This window comes from Mustela nivalis (assembly GCF_964662115.1).
Source record: "Mustela nivalis genome assembly, chromosome: X".
Lineage (NCBI taxonomy): Eukaryota > Metazoa > Chordata > Mammalia > Carnivora > Mustelidae > Mustela > Mustela nivalis.
The window spans coordinates 121,933,095-121,948,678 of NC_139040.1; the positions used below are offsets into that span (position 1 = coordinate 121,933,095).

Below are 15,584 nucleotides of genomic sequence, written 5' to 3' on the forward strand. Positions count from 1 at the left end.
ACACTAATGAAAAAATGGGCATCAGCAGCTACTTGCAGATTCATTTTACCTGTTCTTTCCAAGTCCCCTAGCTGAGAAAGTGAGTAAATACATATTATCAAGTCCACTGTCACTATTTCTCGTGCAATCTCACTGTAAGCATATCTTGAGAAATGGTATCGTGAGACCGGGAAATCCGTGCAGAACACCCGCTGTCCTCCTCGTGTTAATGTGTATCCTTTTCCATTGTACTTTCAGAAACAGACATAAACTTCCTACTCAAACAAGCACTTACAATCGTTGGAACTCTACCATTTACGTACATGTTAGAAAAGTGGAGATGGATGGTCTTTAAGGGTGAAATTCCCAAAGAGCAGTGGATGCAGAAATGGTGGGAGATGAAGTAAGTCAATGAATATGCAATCAGCAAAATGTTTCGTCTCATGAGTTTGGCACTTATCTAAAGGCATTTTCCTGGCCTGAAGGCACGCGTGCACGCACACACACGCACACACATGCACGTGCGCACGTGCTCAAACACATGCGCATGCATGCACACCCTGCCTCCTTTTTATTTTTTAAGTCTCCATTTGGATGCTTTCTCCTCAGATAACATTTCCTTGGCTCTCCCTTCCCCCAAGCAGGATCTGATGACACAGCTTCTCATGGTCTATCTTCTTAAGTGCTGGGTCACCCATAAAGCTGTAATATCTTAGGCAAAGCACTGGAGATCCAATGCTGGCCATTTCAGATGTTTTCCTTGACTTCAAAGGACTTTCAGTCTGTGGAGGGATGTGGGAAATGAAACCATGGCAACGTGTTCTGTTGTGATGGGGGTCTATGGGGATCCACGAGCATCCAACGCAAGATCCAAAGCCATATCTGGTGGGTCACGTGTGGAGAGGCGTCCAGATTGAGCTCTGAGAAAGAGGTGACAGGTCACCAGGTGTTTGTAGAGGGAAGCAGAAAGAATTCCAGGCTAGCGAGAGGCTGGCACTTTTGGGCAACAGACCGTGATCCCTTTCAGTAGTTTCAGCACTACGTTCTTCATGCCTGGGACACACAGGTATGAAATAAATGGGTTTGGGATGAAAGAATTGCAAGAGAAGACAGGAAGGAAGAAAGGAAAGGAGGAAGGAGAAGTCTTCGACTCCTGTCAGTTTTGCTTATTTTTCTTATTTTCCTTTTTCTGGTGAAGATCTACCTATATAACATTTAGCCCCATGTCCATGACTTCAAGTCAGTGCCACTGTTCTGCCAAGATTCTCTGTTGACATAAATTCTAATTGGGAGGAAGGAGCAGCGAAAATAACTATTTCTAGCATTTGAGTATTACGGAATTTGTCTCTAATGACCCCACAGTCAGAAAGGACAAATGTTTTAAGTCTAAATAATGCCAAATACTTGGTTTCCCTGTTTTTTGTTTTTTTTTGTTTTTTTCTGGTTGAATTCGGTTTTGATCCCTTTAAAGGTTTATTTTGAAAGGTAAATGGTACCAGACCCTTAAAATAATTTGCTGTGCATTAATCAGTCCATTAGTTCACTAAGCATACATGGAGTCTTTGCTTAGCATCGGGCATCACGATTGACACTGGAACCGTAAAGGTAACTGAGACAACCCCGCCCTCTAGGAACTCCGGTCTCCAGGGCCAAGAAGAAGCTGTGTATGAATAATTGTGAAACAGAGAGAGAAATGCCAAAGGAGCATGGCTAGAGAAGGCTAAAGGAGCTGAAGGGGTTCACTGGCCGGCAGGTGGGTGGGGCCAGGAGCAGGCCTCACAGAGGACGGGGCACTCCAGCTAGCTTTGAAGAGTAAGATGTCAATGCTACAAAATTCTGTCTGCCAGGAACATGTGAAATGTGGCACCGAAGAGGGATTATTAAGATTTTCACTGTACATTTTTGGCCATGTGATACACGTTATTAAATTACTGTTTTGAAGATACAACTGTTTTCCAGTGATGTATTCTGGATGAATTAAAAAAGGAAGCCATAAGCATAGAAGGGCTCTATTCTGTAATTTTTTACACTGTTTCTATTGCACGTGACAACGAATTCCATTATAAATGCCATTGGCTGACAAAACCACGCTAACTCCATCTCACCGTACCTTCCCCTGGTAAGGGCCCCATGGCTAACATATCTGCTTTTTTTCCCCAAAGGCGAGATATAGTCGGGGTGGTGGAACCCTTGCCCCATGATGAGACATACTGTGACCCTGCTGCTCTGTTCCATGTTGCTAACGATTACTCATTCATCAGGTAATGGACAGGTTTCTTCTCACTGTTTAACTTCCAGGGTTGTGGACAGCTGTGCTAATGGCAAAGAAATAGGGATCTATGAAGTAAAGACTGAGATTTCTCTTTCTACCCTCCTTCCCCCTAGAACCTCAAAACAGATCATCAATTTTAACTCAGTTTAACTCAACGCGATTTGTTGGGTCCAGTAAAACTTACATGAGATCTTTTCTCCACCACAAAGGAATTTTTAGTATCCCTAGGGGAAATAAAATGATCTTTGTTTGTCTTCTTGTTACTGGCAGTTTTCAGAGTGATAGCAAGAGTATTTTTAATTGGAAGTCCAAAAACCTATGTTCTTCACCCATTATCCCCACATTTTGAACTTGCTGACCTCAGTTTCTTTAGTTGGAAGATGGGAATAACATCGTGGGCCTCCCATAAGGATCACTCGGCATTATTTATATGATGGGCCATAAATACGTAAAACACAATACAAATGTGAACTAACATTTAACAAAGTAATACCACTTTTTAAATCAGCTGATACATAAATACAAGTAGGCTATGATGTGTCTGCAGGATTCATTTTTGGGTCTTTCTGGAGAAAGAGGTTGGACTAATATCTCTTTGGGACTAGAGCCTTAGAATTTAAACTTGTGCCCCAGTCTATGAGTCTCGTACAGTAACTAAATATGGCACTGCTCTCTTGTTTGTCTGCTTTACAGATATTACACAAGGACCATTTACCAATTCCAGTTTCAAGAAGCCCTTTGTCAAATAGCTAAACATGAAGGTCCCCTATACAAATGTGACATCTCCAATTCCCGTGAAGCTGGGCAGAAGCTGCAGTAAGAAACACTTCAAGGGGCACCTGGGTGGCACAGTTGATGGAGCGTCCAACTCTTGGTTTTGGCTCGGGTTGTGATCTTGTGGTGGTGGGGTCAAGCCCCACATTGGGCTCCACGTTCAGCAGAGAATCTGCTTGAAGATTCTCTTTCCCTCTGCCTCTCTTCCCACTCGTTCTCTCTCTCTCTCAGTTAAATAGGTGAATCTTTAAAAAAAAAAAGAAATATTTCAAAATATTGAACCTCTCCTGCTACCCAGTATCACCAATATTTCCATGCCTAGATTTGAATTTGATTTCCTTGTTTTAAAGAGAAAAATTTTGAACTCAGAATGTCCTCCTCCGCAAATTAAATGTTTATTTTATGGTCACACAGGAACCTAGACCATGCGATGGCTGGACAGTCTTATCTCCTCTCCATGTCATAACTACAGGGCTCCCTCTCTAGTCATTAGAAGGAAAGAGATTGAAGGGTGAATACATCCAGTAACCTGCCTGATTTTCTTATCAGCCAGGAGCAAGCTTAGCTAAGCCAAAAAGGAGAAAGCATAGATCATAGTGTAAATATGTGTGCATCTGGAATTCCTCAAAAGGCCCTAAACCCACCCTCTGCTTTTTGCATGTAGCGAAATGCTGAGCCTTGGAAGATCAAAACCATGGACCTTCGCCTTGGAACGTGTTGTAGGAGCAAAGACGATGGATGTAAGACCACTGCTCAACTACTTCGAGCCCTTGTTTACCTGGCTGAAAGAGCAAAACAGGAATTCTTTCGTGGGTTGGAACACTGACTGGAGTCCATGTGAGTACTCTGAGTTGACACATTGCAAATGACCCCCTTTCTGCTTCCCCTAGGCCCCTCTGGCCCATCTCATGGGGCTATAACACAGCCGAGAATGTTTTCCCTCTATGTAGACCCTGCTTCTGACTGTGCTGTGGTGGCCGCTGCCGTTTTATTGGGGGAGGAAAGACATTTGTTGAGCACCTACTACGTATCAGGCATGACGAAAACTACACACACACACACACACACATTTTCTCTCTCTCTTTCAAGTCTGCTTTATCAGCCCCATATTTAAAATAAAAGAGTATAAAACTCCCCAACCCACTGCATTCCAATCCCACTCTTCAAAGACAAGTGCTTTTTAAATCAATTTTAATGCTATTACCTCTTCTTTCTGGCAGTCACTTTCATATCTCTGAACATTATGTTTATAGAATTTCTTTATTGGTCAGTTTTAGGCATGCACTCCTGCCTCCTCTTCCACTTTCCTTTCTCATCTCAATAAAGTTTTAATATTTTTATAAGAAGTTATCAGTATTTGTATCATAATGCCTGTAGAGCCAAGTAATATACTGTTTTAAAGCCTTTCCTATGTGGCTCTTTGTTTGTCCTGGAGTTTCTACTGCCTTGTTCTTTTAATATCTAATTTGCTATCAATGTTGCATTTATCTTTTCCAGGTATTCCAACGTATCTATTCTTTTCAGTCTCATTTTTTCCTGAAGACTTCCCTCTTAGAGTCCTGCGTTCTTCTGTCTCAGTCTGACCACAGTTTTCATCCTGAGTCATCCATCCTTTTGCTGGTTTCCTGGGTTGAATCCATTGCTTCCTGAATTCCAGACCTTCTTTCTTGGATCACCTCACTTCTTGTTCTGCTGCAGCAGAGCTTCCAAGTGACTTTCTAAACAAGAGCATGTGGGGTAGGAGGGTTAACGGTGTCCCACGGTGGCTTTAACCGTATCTTGATTTTCTTTCCCATTGTTTTCAGTCTGATCTCTTCTTGTTCTTCTTCCCAAGCTGCTGCAGGACTCTCTGGAACTTTTGGGGTCTGTACTACCTCTGCATTCACTTTAGGCTGTGGCTTCCTGGCCCTTGAGAGTGCACTTACCACCCCCCCCACCACCACCATTACTTCTCATTTTCCAAAACTATTTATACCTGTTAAAAAATGCCTTTACTATCACTTTGGTGGGATCTTGAGAAGGGAAGGAAGTAAAAGCACATGGTCGATCTGTCATCCGTAACCAACAGTCTCTGATTTCTCGTTAATCAGATGCTGACCAAAGCATTAAAGTGAGGATAAGCCTAAAATCAGCTCTTGGAGAAAAAGCAGTGAGTATTCTGGACAGTGTGTCTTTTTTGTAAAATAAGTTTTTAAAAATAAGTTTTATTTATTTATTTATTTGAGAGAAAGCACATGCCGAGGGACAGAGGGAGAGGGAGAAGGAGAGAAGCAGACGCTCTGCTGAGCGTGGAGTCTGCCACTGGGGCTCGATCTCATGACCCTGAGATCATGACCTGAGCCGGATGCTTAACCTACTGAGCCACCCAGGCGCCCCCATCCTTTACTACTTAATGCACTCTCTTAAGTGGGACAAATAAGCCCATTCCAGTGTGTTCTAAAAGAAGACGGGCCACATGTTTCTCTTAAAAACGACAAGCTCCAGATTCTGCCTCTTGGGATTTTTTTTTTTTTTTTTAGTAACACATTCCTTATTGGTTTGGTGATGTCTGCTTTCTCCTTGTTACTTTTAAGGTGCTATGAAAAATCAATGAAAAAACATCCAATCTTAAATATCAAGAGTCCACCATTTTTTTAAAATACATTTTTAAAAATTGTATGTATTTGAGAGAGAGCAAGATAGCACAAGCCGGGGAGTTGCAGAAGCGGAGGGAGAATTGGGCTCCTCGCTGAGCAGGGGGCCCAGATGCGGGGCTCTATCCCAGGACTCCAGGATCATGACCTGAGCTGAAGGCAGAAGCTTAATGGACTGAGCCCCCCAGGTCCCCCCAGTGTCCAACCTCATAATTCACTCTTATCACCATTACTTGTACATGAGGAAGAGGACAAGGTTATATTTTGAGAGACTGTTTAACAAGTAGTGTAGGTAGTTTCGCTTTGTTTTATTTTAGTCAGTCATCCATATCCTGGAAGCTTGTTAAAAATAGACTCTTCGGCCCCAGCCCTGGACCTGCTCAGTCGGGATCTGCGTGTTCACCAGCCCCCGGCTGGTTTTTCAAACCTGGCTGCACCCTGGAGCCGTAGGGGATGTTGAAAAAAATATCGCAGCACGAGTACCACTCCCAGGGAGTCTGACTTCACTGTTCTGAGGTGTAGCATCGAAAGTTGGGCATCAGGAGTTTTAAAAGCTCCCGGGGCGGGTGCCTGGGTGGCTCAGTCTGTTAGGCGACTGCCTTCGGCTCAGGTCTGGAGTGGCGGGATCGAGTCCCACATCGGGCTCCCAGCTCCACGGGGAGTCTGCTTCTCTCTCTGACCTTCTCCCCTCTCCCGCTCTCTCTCACTCTCTCGCTCCCCCCCCCAAAAAAAAAATCTTAAAAAAAAAAAGCTCCCCAGGTGATTCTAATTACAGCCAAAGCTGAGAACTACTGAGGACTCTGCATTTGAGGATAAGCGAATGTTTCATGGCAAACCAGAGTCCTCACACCTGCGTGTGAGCTCCTTGCAGTGGCTGTCGCGCTGCTGGACACCTGTCTCAGGCTAGCCAGGCTGAAGAGGTGGTGGCTTTGGGGAGAGGACAGGACAGCCCCAGGCAGATGGGGGGCAAAGGAGGCCATGCGGGATGAGAGGACAGCCCGGGACCATTGAACAGAGCGGCCCAGGGGGCAATAGAAAATCGCCGTTTGCAGCGGATAGAGCCCAAGGTTACATTTCGACCCCGTTCCATTTTCTGCCCTGTTAAATATTGCCTACAGCTCCACGGCAGTCACAGTATCCTTTGCCTAGCTGAGCAAGACAGCTAAATGTAGATAATGCAGTAGGAGTGAAAAATGAACCTTTAAGAAAGAAATAATAAAAATGAAGGTGCAACCCTTCACGAACTTGAAGAGTTCCGATTTCCCGTTCTCTACCATCACTGAATGTCTGTGGGATTATTTTTTAGCGTCTTTATATTAGCTCTTCCTTGGCCTAATACATTTTAGTTCCTTTTCAGTTATATTGTTTTCTTGACGTTTGTCCCCAGGTTCTTTCTCTGCAGTGAGGGGTTGGTAAATGGTCTTCAGAGGGGTTGGTGGTGAGCTGCCCTGAGGCCCCTGAGCTGAGCAGGGGGCTGCTTTGCTGAGGCTGACCCATGCCGACCCGTGAGCATCTGGGGCAGAATATCGGCCCGGGGCCAGCTGTTGCATGGCCAAGTCCAACCCGATCTTTGGCATCGTTTTGTGAACTTAACCTTTGCCTTTTTTTAAAATATGGAAATAATAACCAGAACATTCATAGTACCAGTATTAATAACATTATTAGTACTCTTAAAGCAGCTTTCTTGCCAAACCTGAGTGGTATCAAGCTGAGGTTGATGTAACACTGCTGTGAAACCTTGTCATTGTTTTTTCTAAAAGGGCAAGGAGAGACGCAAAATCTGCGTTCATCCATCTCTACTGCCGGCTGGTGGAGGAAAGAGCGAATGCCTTTTTTCTTTTTTAGCAAAGGTTCACAAACTATGCATATACACCAGCTGTGTGTTTAACACCGGTAAACAAGAACAAATTACCTTGTGGACAGTAATTTTTTCCTTCAGAACTCACGTCTCTTTTTCTTGTACACTTGCGCATATCTGAGAACTTACCATAGGCACAGTAAAAGCTCCACAGCTTTTGTCTTCGATACGTGGACATTTGTTTTCTTTTTTAAACTTATTTTTTTCTTTCAACTATAATTAACATGCAGTGTTATATTAGCCCCAGGTGTACAGTACATGGACATTTTAACCAAAACCCATGACTCACATGACTCCCATCCATAAACCTGCCCTCAAGATGTTTATTTCAACTCCTCTCAAACTGAAAAGGATCCATGAACATGATCCTTAAAGCGCAGGTGCATTAGCACACCTGAGGGCTTGTTAGACGTGCACATCCTCGGGTCTCATCCTAGACCTTCCGAATTAGAAACTCAAGAGGGAAGGGCCCACTATTCAGTGGTTGAACCAGCCCTCCGGGTGATGCTGGTGCCCGCACAGGATTCTCTGGAGTATTAGAAAATGTAAAAGTAATGCTTCTGGAATATCAGGTTTTGAATGTATCCCATGATTCCTACTGAGCAGTGTTTTTCTTTTGAATTTGCAGTATGAATGGAATGACAATGAAATGTACTTCTTCCAGTCGTCTATTGCATATGCCATGAGAGAGTATTTTTCAAAAGTCAAAAACCAAACGATCCCTTTTGTGTGAGTTACTCCAACCACTACTTCGCTTTCTGTTGGGTCTGAGGAGATATTGTGCTTAAACTCTGACGCAAGTAAAATTAAGAAAAACCCAATGACTTTGAAACTTCTCTGATACCCTGGAATTTGGGCCATTCTCTTTAGGGAGGACTATGACCTACTTGACCTGCAGATTGCAAGAGCACTGTTCTCTCTCCCCTTCTCCTCTCCTCTTTCCTTTTCCCTTTCCCTCCACCAAATGCTTCCTCCACCGTCAGCACTGAGAGCAAAAGGCAGACACCTTTGCCTTCATTGAACTTGCGTTCTAATGTATGTTTCATGCGTGCGTTACAATCGGCAAAATATGTTAAGTGAAATATAGCACAATGAGACGGTGACAAGTTCAAGGGAGGAAAGAACCGCAGACGGGGGAGGGGGCGGGGGGCTTGGGAGTGCTGGTGTGTCTAGAGCTCAGCCTTAGCTGCAATGGTCAGAAAAGGCCTCACGAATCCTTGAGCAAACATCTGAAGCACGGGGAGCGCCAGCCAAGTAGTCAGCGGGGACAGTAGGTAGCAGGTGGAAAGATCCCAATGAATAAATATCCTCCACCTGTTGAAGGAACACCAAGGAGGCCAGTGCGGCTGGAGCAGTGAGCTCACAGAAGACAAGTGGGAGGTGCGGTCAGGGTGGCAGTGGGGTGTGGGGGTGGCAAGAGGAGAAGAACTTTCACATGGGCCTTGCAAACTATTCCAAGGACGTTTGCTTGCTTCTGAGTGAGAAGGGCTGGGAGCCCTAGGATCTGCCTTACGTTTTGTCAGGATCCCTGTGGCAGCTGGGAGAGGCTAGTCTTGTCACACTGTAGGTAAAGCCCACTCCTTCCCCCCACCCCCGGCTGTGGGTGTAACGTGAGGGGGTTTGCAGCGTGGAGGAGGGGTGGGGGAGCCGAACTCACCGCCTCTGTTCGCGGTCCTGAGCCCTTGCTGCTCGCCACAGTTTGTATCACAATCTGGGGGCACCCGTGGTTCTTTGCCGGTTCTCCGGCGGCTTTCAATTTGAAATTTTTGTATCCTTGAAGGAAAATGGGGTTCATCTAGGGGGCAGAACAGATAGTACCAATAGTGTGCTATCCCAACATATGTCCTTAAGTTCATGTGCTTTGGGAAGTGTTAAGAATGTAGGGACAATCACATCCTCCCGTTGTTTGCCCCTTCCCGTGTCTCTCGCCTTCACCCTGTGACTGTCCCCCCCCAACCTCCTTTCACTGGCAGGGGGACCCCCTATTCTCTTTGCTGTGTCCTCCATGTCACAAGGAAAGATGTTTCTTTTGCTTCTCTGCAGGGGCAAAGATGTGAGGGTGAGCGATTTGAAACCCAGAATCTCCTTCAACTTCATTGTCACGTCACCTGAAAACATGTCTGACATCATTCCCAGAGCTGACGTTGAAGAAGCTATCAGGTAATTTTACTTTCAGACAAGCTCTCGGGGGGCGGGGGGTACCGAATGCAACCCCAACAAGCGCTGTGTGTGCCGGGCACCGTTCTGAGTCCTTTTCAGCCTAAAGACTGGGGTTTTAATTCCAGAAGGATCTCGTAGCAAGGGACTTGTCTTGATTTGGGCTCCTCCATACCGCAGGCCCTTAAACGGTATTTGTAGTTGATTTGGGAGGCGATCTCGAAAAGCTTTGAGGAAGAAAAGTGCACAGGGGCGGAGGGTGGAAGGAAGATAATAAATGACATGTTATCGAGCAAGGGACCCCAGTGGGCAGCTAGAGCTCCACCGTGCCAGGGAATTCTGGGAGACTGAGCAGATCATTCACCTGAATGGTCCCATCACCGCGGGGGCACACCTGGAGAACAGTAGACGGAGAAGGGGCGTGGACACATGTCGCCAGCATTTGCTGTAGGGACTTGGATGAAGGCATCATTTCAGTAACGGGAGTCAGAAGCGGGGTGGGCAAGAATAGGATCCCTTAGGCGTTGTTTGGCCTCCACGCTAGGAGAGGGACTCGCTCTGGGCAGCGAGCATCTAGAAGCAATGATTGGCCCAAGGTTTCCCCAAACAGCAAGAGTGAAAAAAGGACAGAGGCGGATGTTTTCCCTGGTCACTAAAAAAGGCTCAAGATACCTGCTGCTATGAGGGAGCCCACTAGGTGGCCCTCGTGAGCTGCTGTTCGTCTCTGGAAGCACATCCAGGACCCGCCAGGCAGAGTGAGCCTGGCAAGTCTGGCTTAGTCGGGGTGTGCAGCCAGCCCACTTACAACCAGAGGCCTCACCGCTGGCCCCCAAAGGGCTTGTTTCTGCTTTGGGGAAAAGCGCCGGCTGAGATCATCACGAAAGAGCCTAGGCCTGCTTGTGAGCAGCAGGGGATGGCAAATTCCTGTTTCCAGAACGACTTGAGACACTTTCAGGCTGAGGTTACATGGTGAATTCTGCTCTGACGCATCTCCCTCTTCCTGACCTCCTGACCTGCACTACACCCCAGAATAGGAGGATGGGCTGCAAGGCACCTGGGTTTTCAACTCAGAATATTCTCAATGTTCCTAGTTTGGGTTTTCAAAATCACATCCGTCCTTTTTTGCTCTCTAAAATTTAGCCATTTCCCGTCCCAGTGCTGGAGAAGTTGGCGAAGGCCCCTTTCTGTGGTCCTCCCCTGTCTCCAAAGGTCAATACCTTTTCTTTGGAAACTACAACCGTCAGGACTTGGGTATAGGGCCCAGTCGATTTGTAGAAGAGATGTACCCAACTGTCCTTTCCTGTTATCTGATATAAAGTCATTGTAGACCTACTCCGACAGAAGAGAGATTCTTGCCAAGTATGCTGACTTTGCCTTTACAACACAGCAGTCACGAACCAACAAACTCCAGCCCGTTGCGTGTTTCCACATTTGCAACCCAATTTTCCAAGGAAGCCTCTGCCAGACGTAATCTAAGCTACAAGATACAAAAGGGGCCGAATTGTCAAATCTTGAATCTTTCGTGGGACCTGTTCACCGATTTTGATTTCATTGCTATTTGAGGTGTGCAGTCTTAAGCTAAACCTTATCAAATCCCTTCAGGAGCAATGGCATAGGAAAGAAATAATTACGCACAATTCTGTTTTGCCTAAGTGTCTTGCTTTTGGGAACAGGAAGTCCCGGGGCCGTATCAATGACGCTTTCCGCCTGGATGACAACAGCCTGGAGTTTCTGGGGATTCAGCCAACACTGGAACCCCCTTACCAGCCACCTGTCACCATATGGCTGATTGTGTTTGGGGTCGTGATGGGAGTGGTGGTGGTTGGCATTTTCCTGCTCATCTTCTCTGGGATCAGAAATCGAAGGAAGTAAGTGCCCTTTCCTAGACTTACCTATCTTAAAACAGAAAGGTTTAGGGAAAACTAACTGGAAATTTTGCAGCAAGTGGTAGGTGTATAAGCCAATTACTTTTTGGGACCATTTTGCACCTAAGTATTCTGTTGCAGTCCCTAGAAATTTCCCAGATTTCGTCAGCACTCTGCGTTCCTAGCAGGCACCCGAGTGCAGTGTTCAGCCTGGGCTTCCGACCGTGACCGGGTAAACTCCGTCCTGGCCACAGTGTCCTCTCCCTACTGCTGAGATGCCCCGCAAACTCGGGGACGGTTGGAGGGCAGGCAGGCTCAGGGAGTTCTCATCACTCCTAGTCTTCCTTGGTCTAGAAGTGACCCCAGAGACTGACTCAGTGATGGTTGGCACTGTAAAATGGTTCTAGAATGAGCTCTGTGATTTGCTTCAAACTTCTACCCTTCCATCATCTTCATCCCCCTCAGGTGGCCCAGGCTCCCTGTCATCCCCTTAGATCATGGGCCACGACACCCTCTCATTTGTTCTTGAGTGGAAGATCCAAGTTCGGTGAGGATTTAAATCACCAGAGACCTGATTAATAATCTTGCTCTACCACTAGATGGTTTTTTGGACCTTGAGAGATCACTGGCTTCCATGGGCCTATGTAATTCAGCACACTGTAGGTTGCTTAAATGTGTTCATGATGGAATTTTGAGACGCTCTTGTCTATTTTGCTCAATTCTTCATTATAGAGATTAATAGTTCCCTAAAATAACTTCAGTTAAGAAAATTAGGCATTTAATAGAATACATTCATATAGTTCGAATTTTAAAACTATGAAAGGATACCCCCAAATCTTCCTGCCACCCTTTGCCTCCAAGTTCCCTTCCCAAAGCCAAGGGCAATTATCAGTTTCTCAGAGACCCTTCTGCTGTTGGAGGGTCTACATTTTCACCAAGGCATCCCCCTGGTGATTGGTATGCACATGACGGTTTGTGAAGCATTCTTACTTTGCACACGAGCTACTATTCCAAAGTTAATTCATGAAATGAATTATTTGGGGGAACTTCCTTCATGCCACATGCTGTGTTAATAGAAGGCACACAGCAAAATCGGACCGGCTACCCTGCTCAGTACTTTGATGCATTAATATTTTCGGCAAACATAGGAGGTCAATATGCAATTATCTAATTATCTTCATGTACATATCAAACTGAGATTCAGAGAGACCAAGTCACTCTCTCAAATCGACGTGGCTCGTCAGTAACAGACTGGGACCCACAGCCAGTTTGCAGGGCCGGTGCTTGTTCTACAAAGCTGTCCCACTCTGGTCTGGACACTTGGGAAGCTGACCGTGTAGCAGGGAGGCACTTTGAAAGGAGGCACTTGGCTTAACGACCACTTGGTTTCTAAAAGGAATCATCCAGTGAGGCGCCTGGGTGGCTCAGTTGTTAAGTGTCTGCCTTCGGCTCAGGGCATGATCTCCAGGTCCTGGGATGGAGCCCCAGGTCGGGAATCCCTGCTCAGCGTGGAGTCTGCTTCTCCCTCTGCCTCTGCCTCTCCCCCTGCTTGTGCTGCTTTCTCTGTCCGACTGTATTTCTCTCAAATGAAGAAATTTTTAAAAAATCTTTAAAAAAAATGAGAAGAATCCTCCAAGCTGCTATTTGCGGAGGCTGCCCGCCTGTAAGGTGAGGGCTTTGCCAGCACCATCTCCTGGACTTTGGCAGAACCGCCATCATTTTCCAGACAGACAGACTGAGGTACAGAGGCGCACCCTCTCTGACCCCAGAACACACACCCTAAGCAGTCTCCCCCGCCCTGCCAGCCATCCTGCCAACTAGTCATGGGGCAAAAGGAGTGAATCCTGCTCTCTCGGGGTTCCCAGTCTGCTGGGAGAGGATGGTTCGCCAGCGAGCGATTCAGTGCTGAGGGATCAGAGACCCCCAGGCCAGTGGGGTCCAAGGGAGGCCGTGTCCCTCGGCAGCGCTGCACTAACGGTGACTTCACTTTATTCAACAGGAACAATCAAGCCAGAAGTGAAGAAAATCCTTACGCCTCTGTGGACTTGAGTAAAGGAGAAAATAATCCGGGCTTCCAAAATGTTGATGATGTTCAGACGTCATTTTAGGAAAATCTGTTTAATTTCCCCTTGAGGTGATTTTCTTGCATGCAACTGTTAATTTTATGGTACAGACAATAGGAGATTATAAAGCTGTCATTAAATATCATAACTATGGCTCTGTTCAGGAAAAGTTGTCCCAAGAAGACACGCCTGAGGAGAGGGCATCTTCACCGGCTTTCAGTATTTATTTCTGCCTCACGATTTCACTTGTGTTCATGTTTGAAAGTAATAGAGAAAGTGTGTCTCTGGCCTCCCCGGCTGCTCAGGGGTAATGGAAGTGGAAATGTCTGTTGCCTGGCCACAGTGGAAAGCGAAAAGGGGGCTATATGGAGGGAGCAAGTGGGGCCTTGTGTGGAATCCGGATGGATCACTTTTAAGGACCGTGTCCGTGACATGGTGGAACTGCAGGGAGTGAGAGCTGCACCTGCCTGTCCGCTTCGCTCTAAGTCAAGTGTAAAGGGTGGCCCGCCCTTTCGCATTAGGCTAATCTATAGGGATTTGCCCACAGTGGTGACTGGACTGGGTCAGGCCTTCTTCAGGATGACAGGCCTGAAGAAGAGAGAGGAATCCGGAGAGCCGTTCACAGATGTTCACAGATGTTGCCTTTTCCCTCTCCCCCATCCCTCCCCACCGTCTCCCTGACAACGTGAGACCAGCCCCAGGGGCCTCCCAGAACCACCTTCCGCCAGAGCACACCTGACAGAAACTCACTACTGTTCTTCGCGGAGTGACTGGAAACCTCCACTGCATGTCCTCCTCGGAAGTGGGTTCCCAATCTCTTAAATCTTGTACTCCCCCACAATGCTCGAGTAGTGCTGAGCGCAAAGCAGAACCCCAATAAACACTACTTGCACGCTGCTGCGGTCTCACGTGTACGTCGGGGCTGGGGCATCGGGGTGTTCTGTCTGCTTGTCACTTCTACGGCCAAAGTTGCCGTCTGACTGCCTGGGACCCTTGGCCTCTCAAATGTCGTGGAATGTGTCCCAATTTCTTAAATTGCTTTAGTGTACAAAGCAGCTGTAAGATCCGTCTAGAGAGGGCTGTGTTACGATTGTTTCCACCGCCAGGTTAGGAATCAAGTCTGCCGCTCCTTTTGTAGATCTCAAAATCCAGCCTGGCTCTGAACACAGCATCACTACATACCTGAGGACTGAATCGAAATTGAGGAAAACATCCCAACTTTACCCAGCGACTCACTCTCTGTGGTGACCAGCCTAATGTTAGAGTAACTTTGTACTTAATACATTCTGCGGAGACGGACGACTAGGTGGTTCAGTCAGTTAAACATACGACTCTTCATTTTGGCTCAGGTCATGATCTCAGGGGCATGGGATCGAGCCCTGCGTCGGGCTCCATGCTCAGCGGGGAGTCCGCTTGAGATCCTCTCTCCCTCTCCCTCTGCCCCTCCCCCTTACGTGTGCGCACTCTCTCTCTCAGATAAATAAATCTTTTTAAAAAAATGAAATAAATGCTATGGAGGGGTCATGGTGAATCAGCTAAGGGGAGGATGACCTTTTCTTCACTTCCAAGAGCGTATAGAGAGTCCCCTGGCTTAAAACAGTAACAGTAAATGCTAGATATCACCACTATGCATGGTTAAATAGCATTTTCAAAATCATGCATGTTTTACATGATATGACTATTGTTCCTTTCCTCGGCTCCTCCTAGCATCACTGGGCTGCTTTTCTCATAAACATCTACTGGTACCTTAAAATCTTTGTTGACATGGTTTCGGGCGCCAGGCTTCCAAGCACGGCTCCGGTTCTTGCTACAGCAGGCGGTTCTGTACCGTTTCAATTTTTGCAATAAGCCTATATTACTTTTGTTACGAAGAGGATGGTTTTTTTAAAAACCAAATACATAAAAATAAGCAGGAGAACAGAAAACAAACTTCATGAGGGCCTGTCGGGGAGGAGGCATTATGTTACTTGTTCCTTCTTTTCC

The 15,584-nt window shown here is 46.4% G+C and overlaps 1 protein-coding gene across 4 annotated transcripts in view; it reads left to right on the forward strand.

Moving 5' to 3' along the window:
• The window catches only part of ACE2 (angiotensin converting enzyme 2), a 39,095-nt gene extending 24,597 nt beyond the window's left edge, over positions 1-14,498 (forward strand). For all 4 annotated transcript variants that reach the window (XM_082717013.1, XM_082717016.1, XM_082717015.1 and 1 more), the window contains 9 exons: positions 238-382; positions 2,142-2,240; positions 2,945-3,067; positions 3,690-3,862; positions 5,116-5,174; positions 8,145-8,245; positions 9,560-9,676; positions 11,347-11,541; positions 13,538-14,498. In XM_082717013.1, coding sequence (XP_082573139.1) covers positions 238-382; positions 2,142-2,240; positions 2,945-3,067; positions 3,690-3,862; positions 5,116-5,174; positions 8,145-8,245; positions 9,560-9,676; positions 11,347-11,541; positions 13,538-13,646 — 1,121 coding nt within the window. In that variant the 3' untranslated portion in view covers positions 13,647-14,498. The remainder of the gene's footprint in view (positions 1-237; positions 383-2,141; positions 2,241-2,944; positions 3,068-3,689; positions 3,863-5,115; positions 5,175-8,144; positions 8,246-9,559; positions 9,677-11,346; positions 11,542-13,537) is intronic.
• The last annotated feature ends 1,086 nt before the right edge of the window (positions 14,499-15,584 follow it).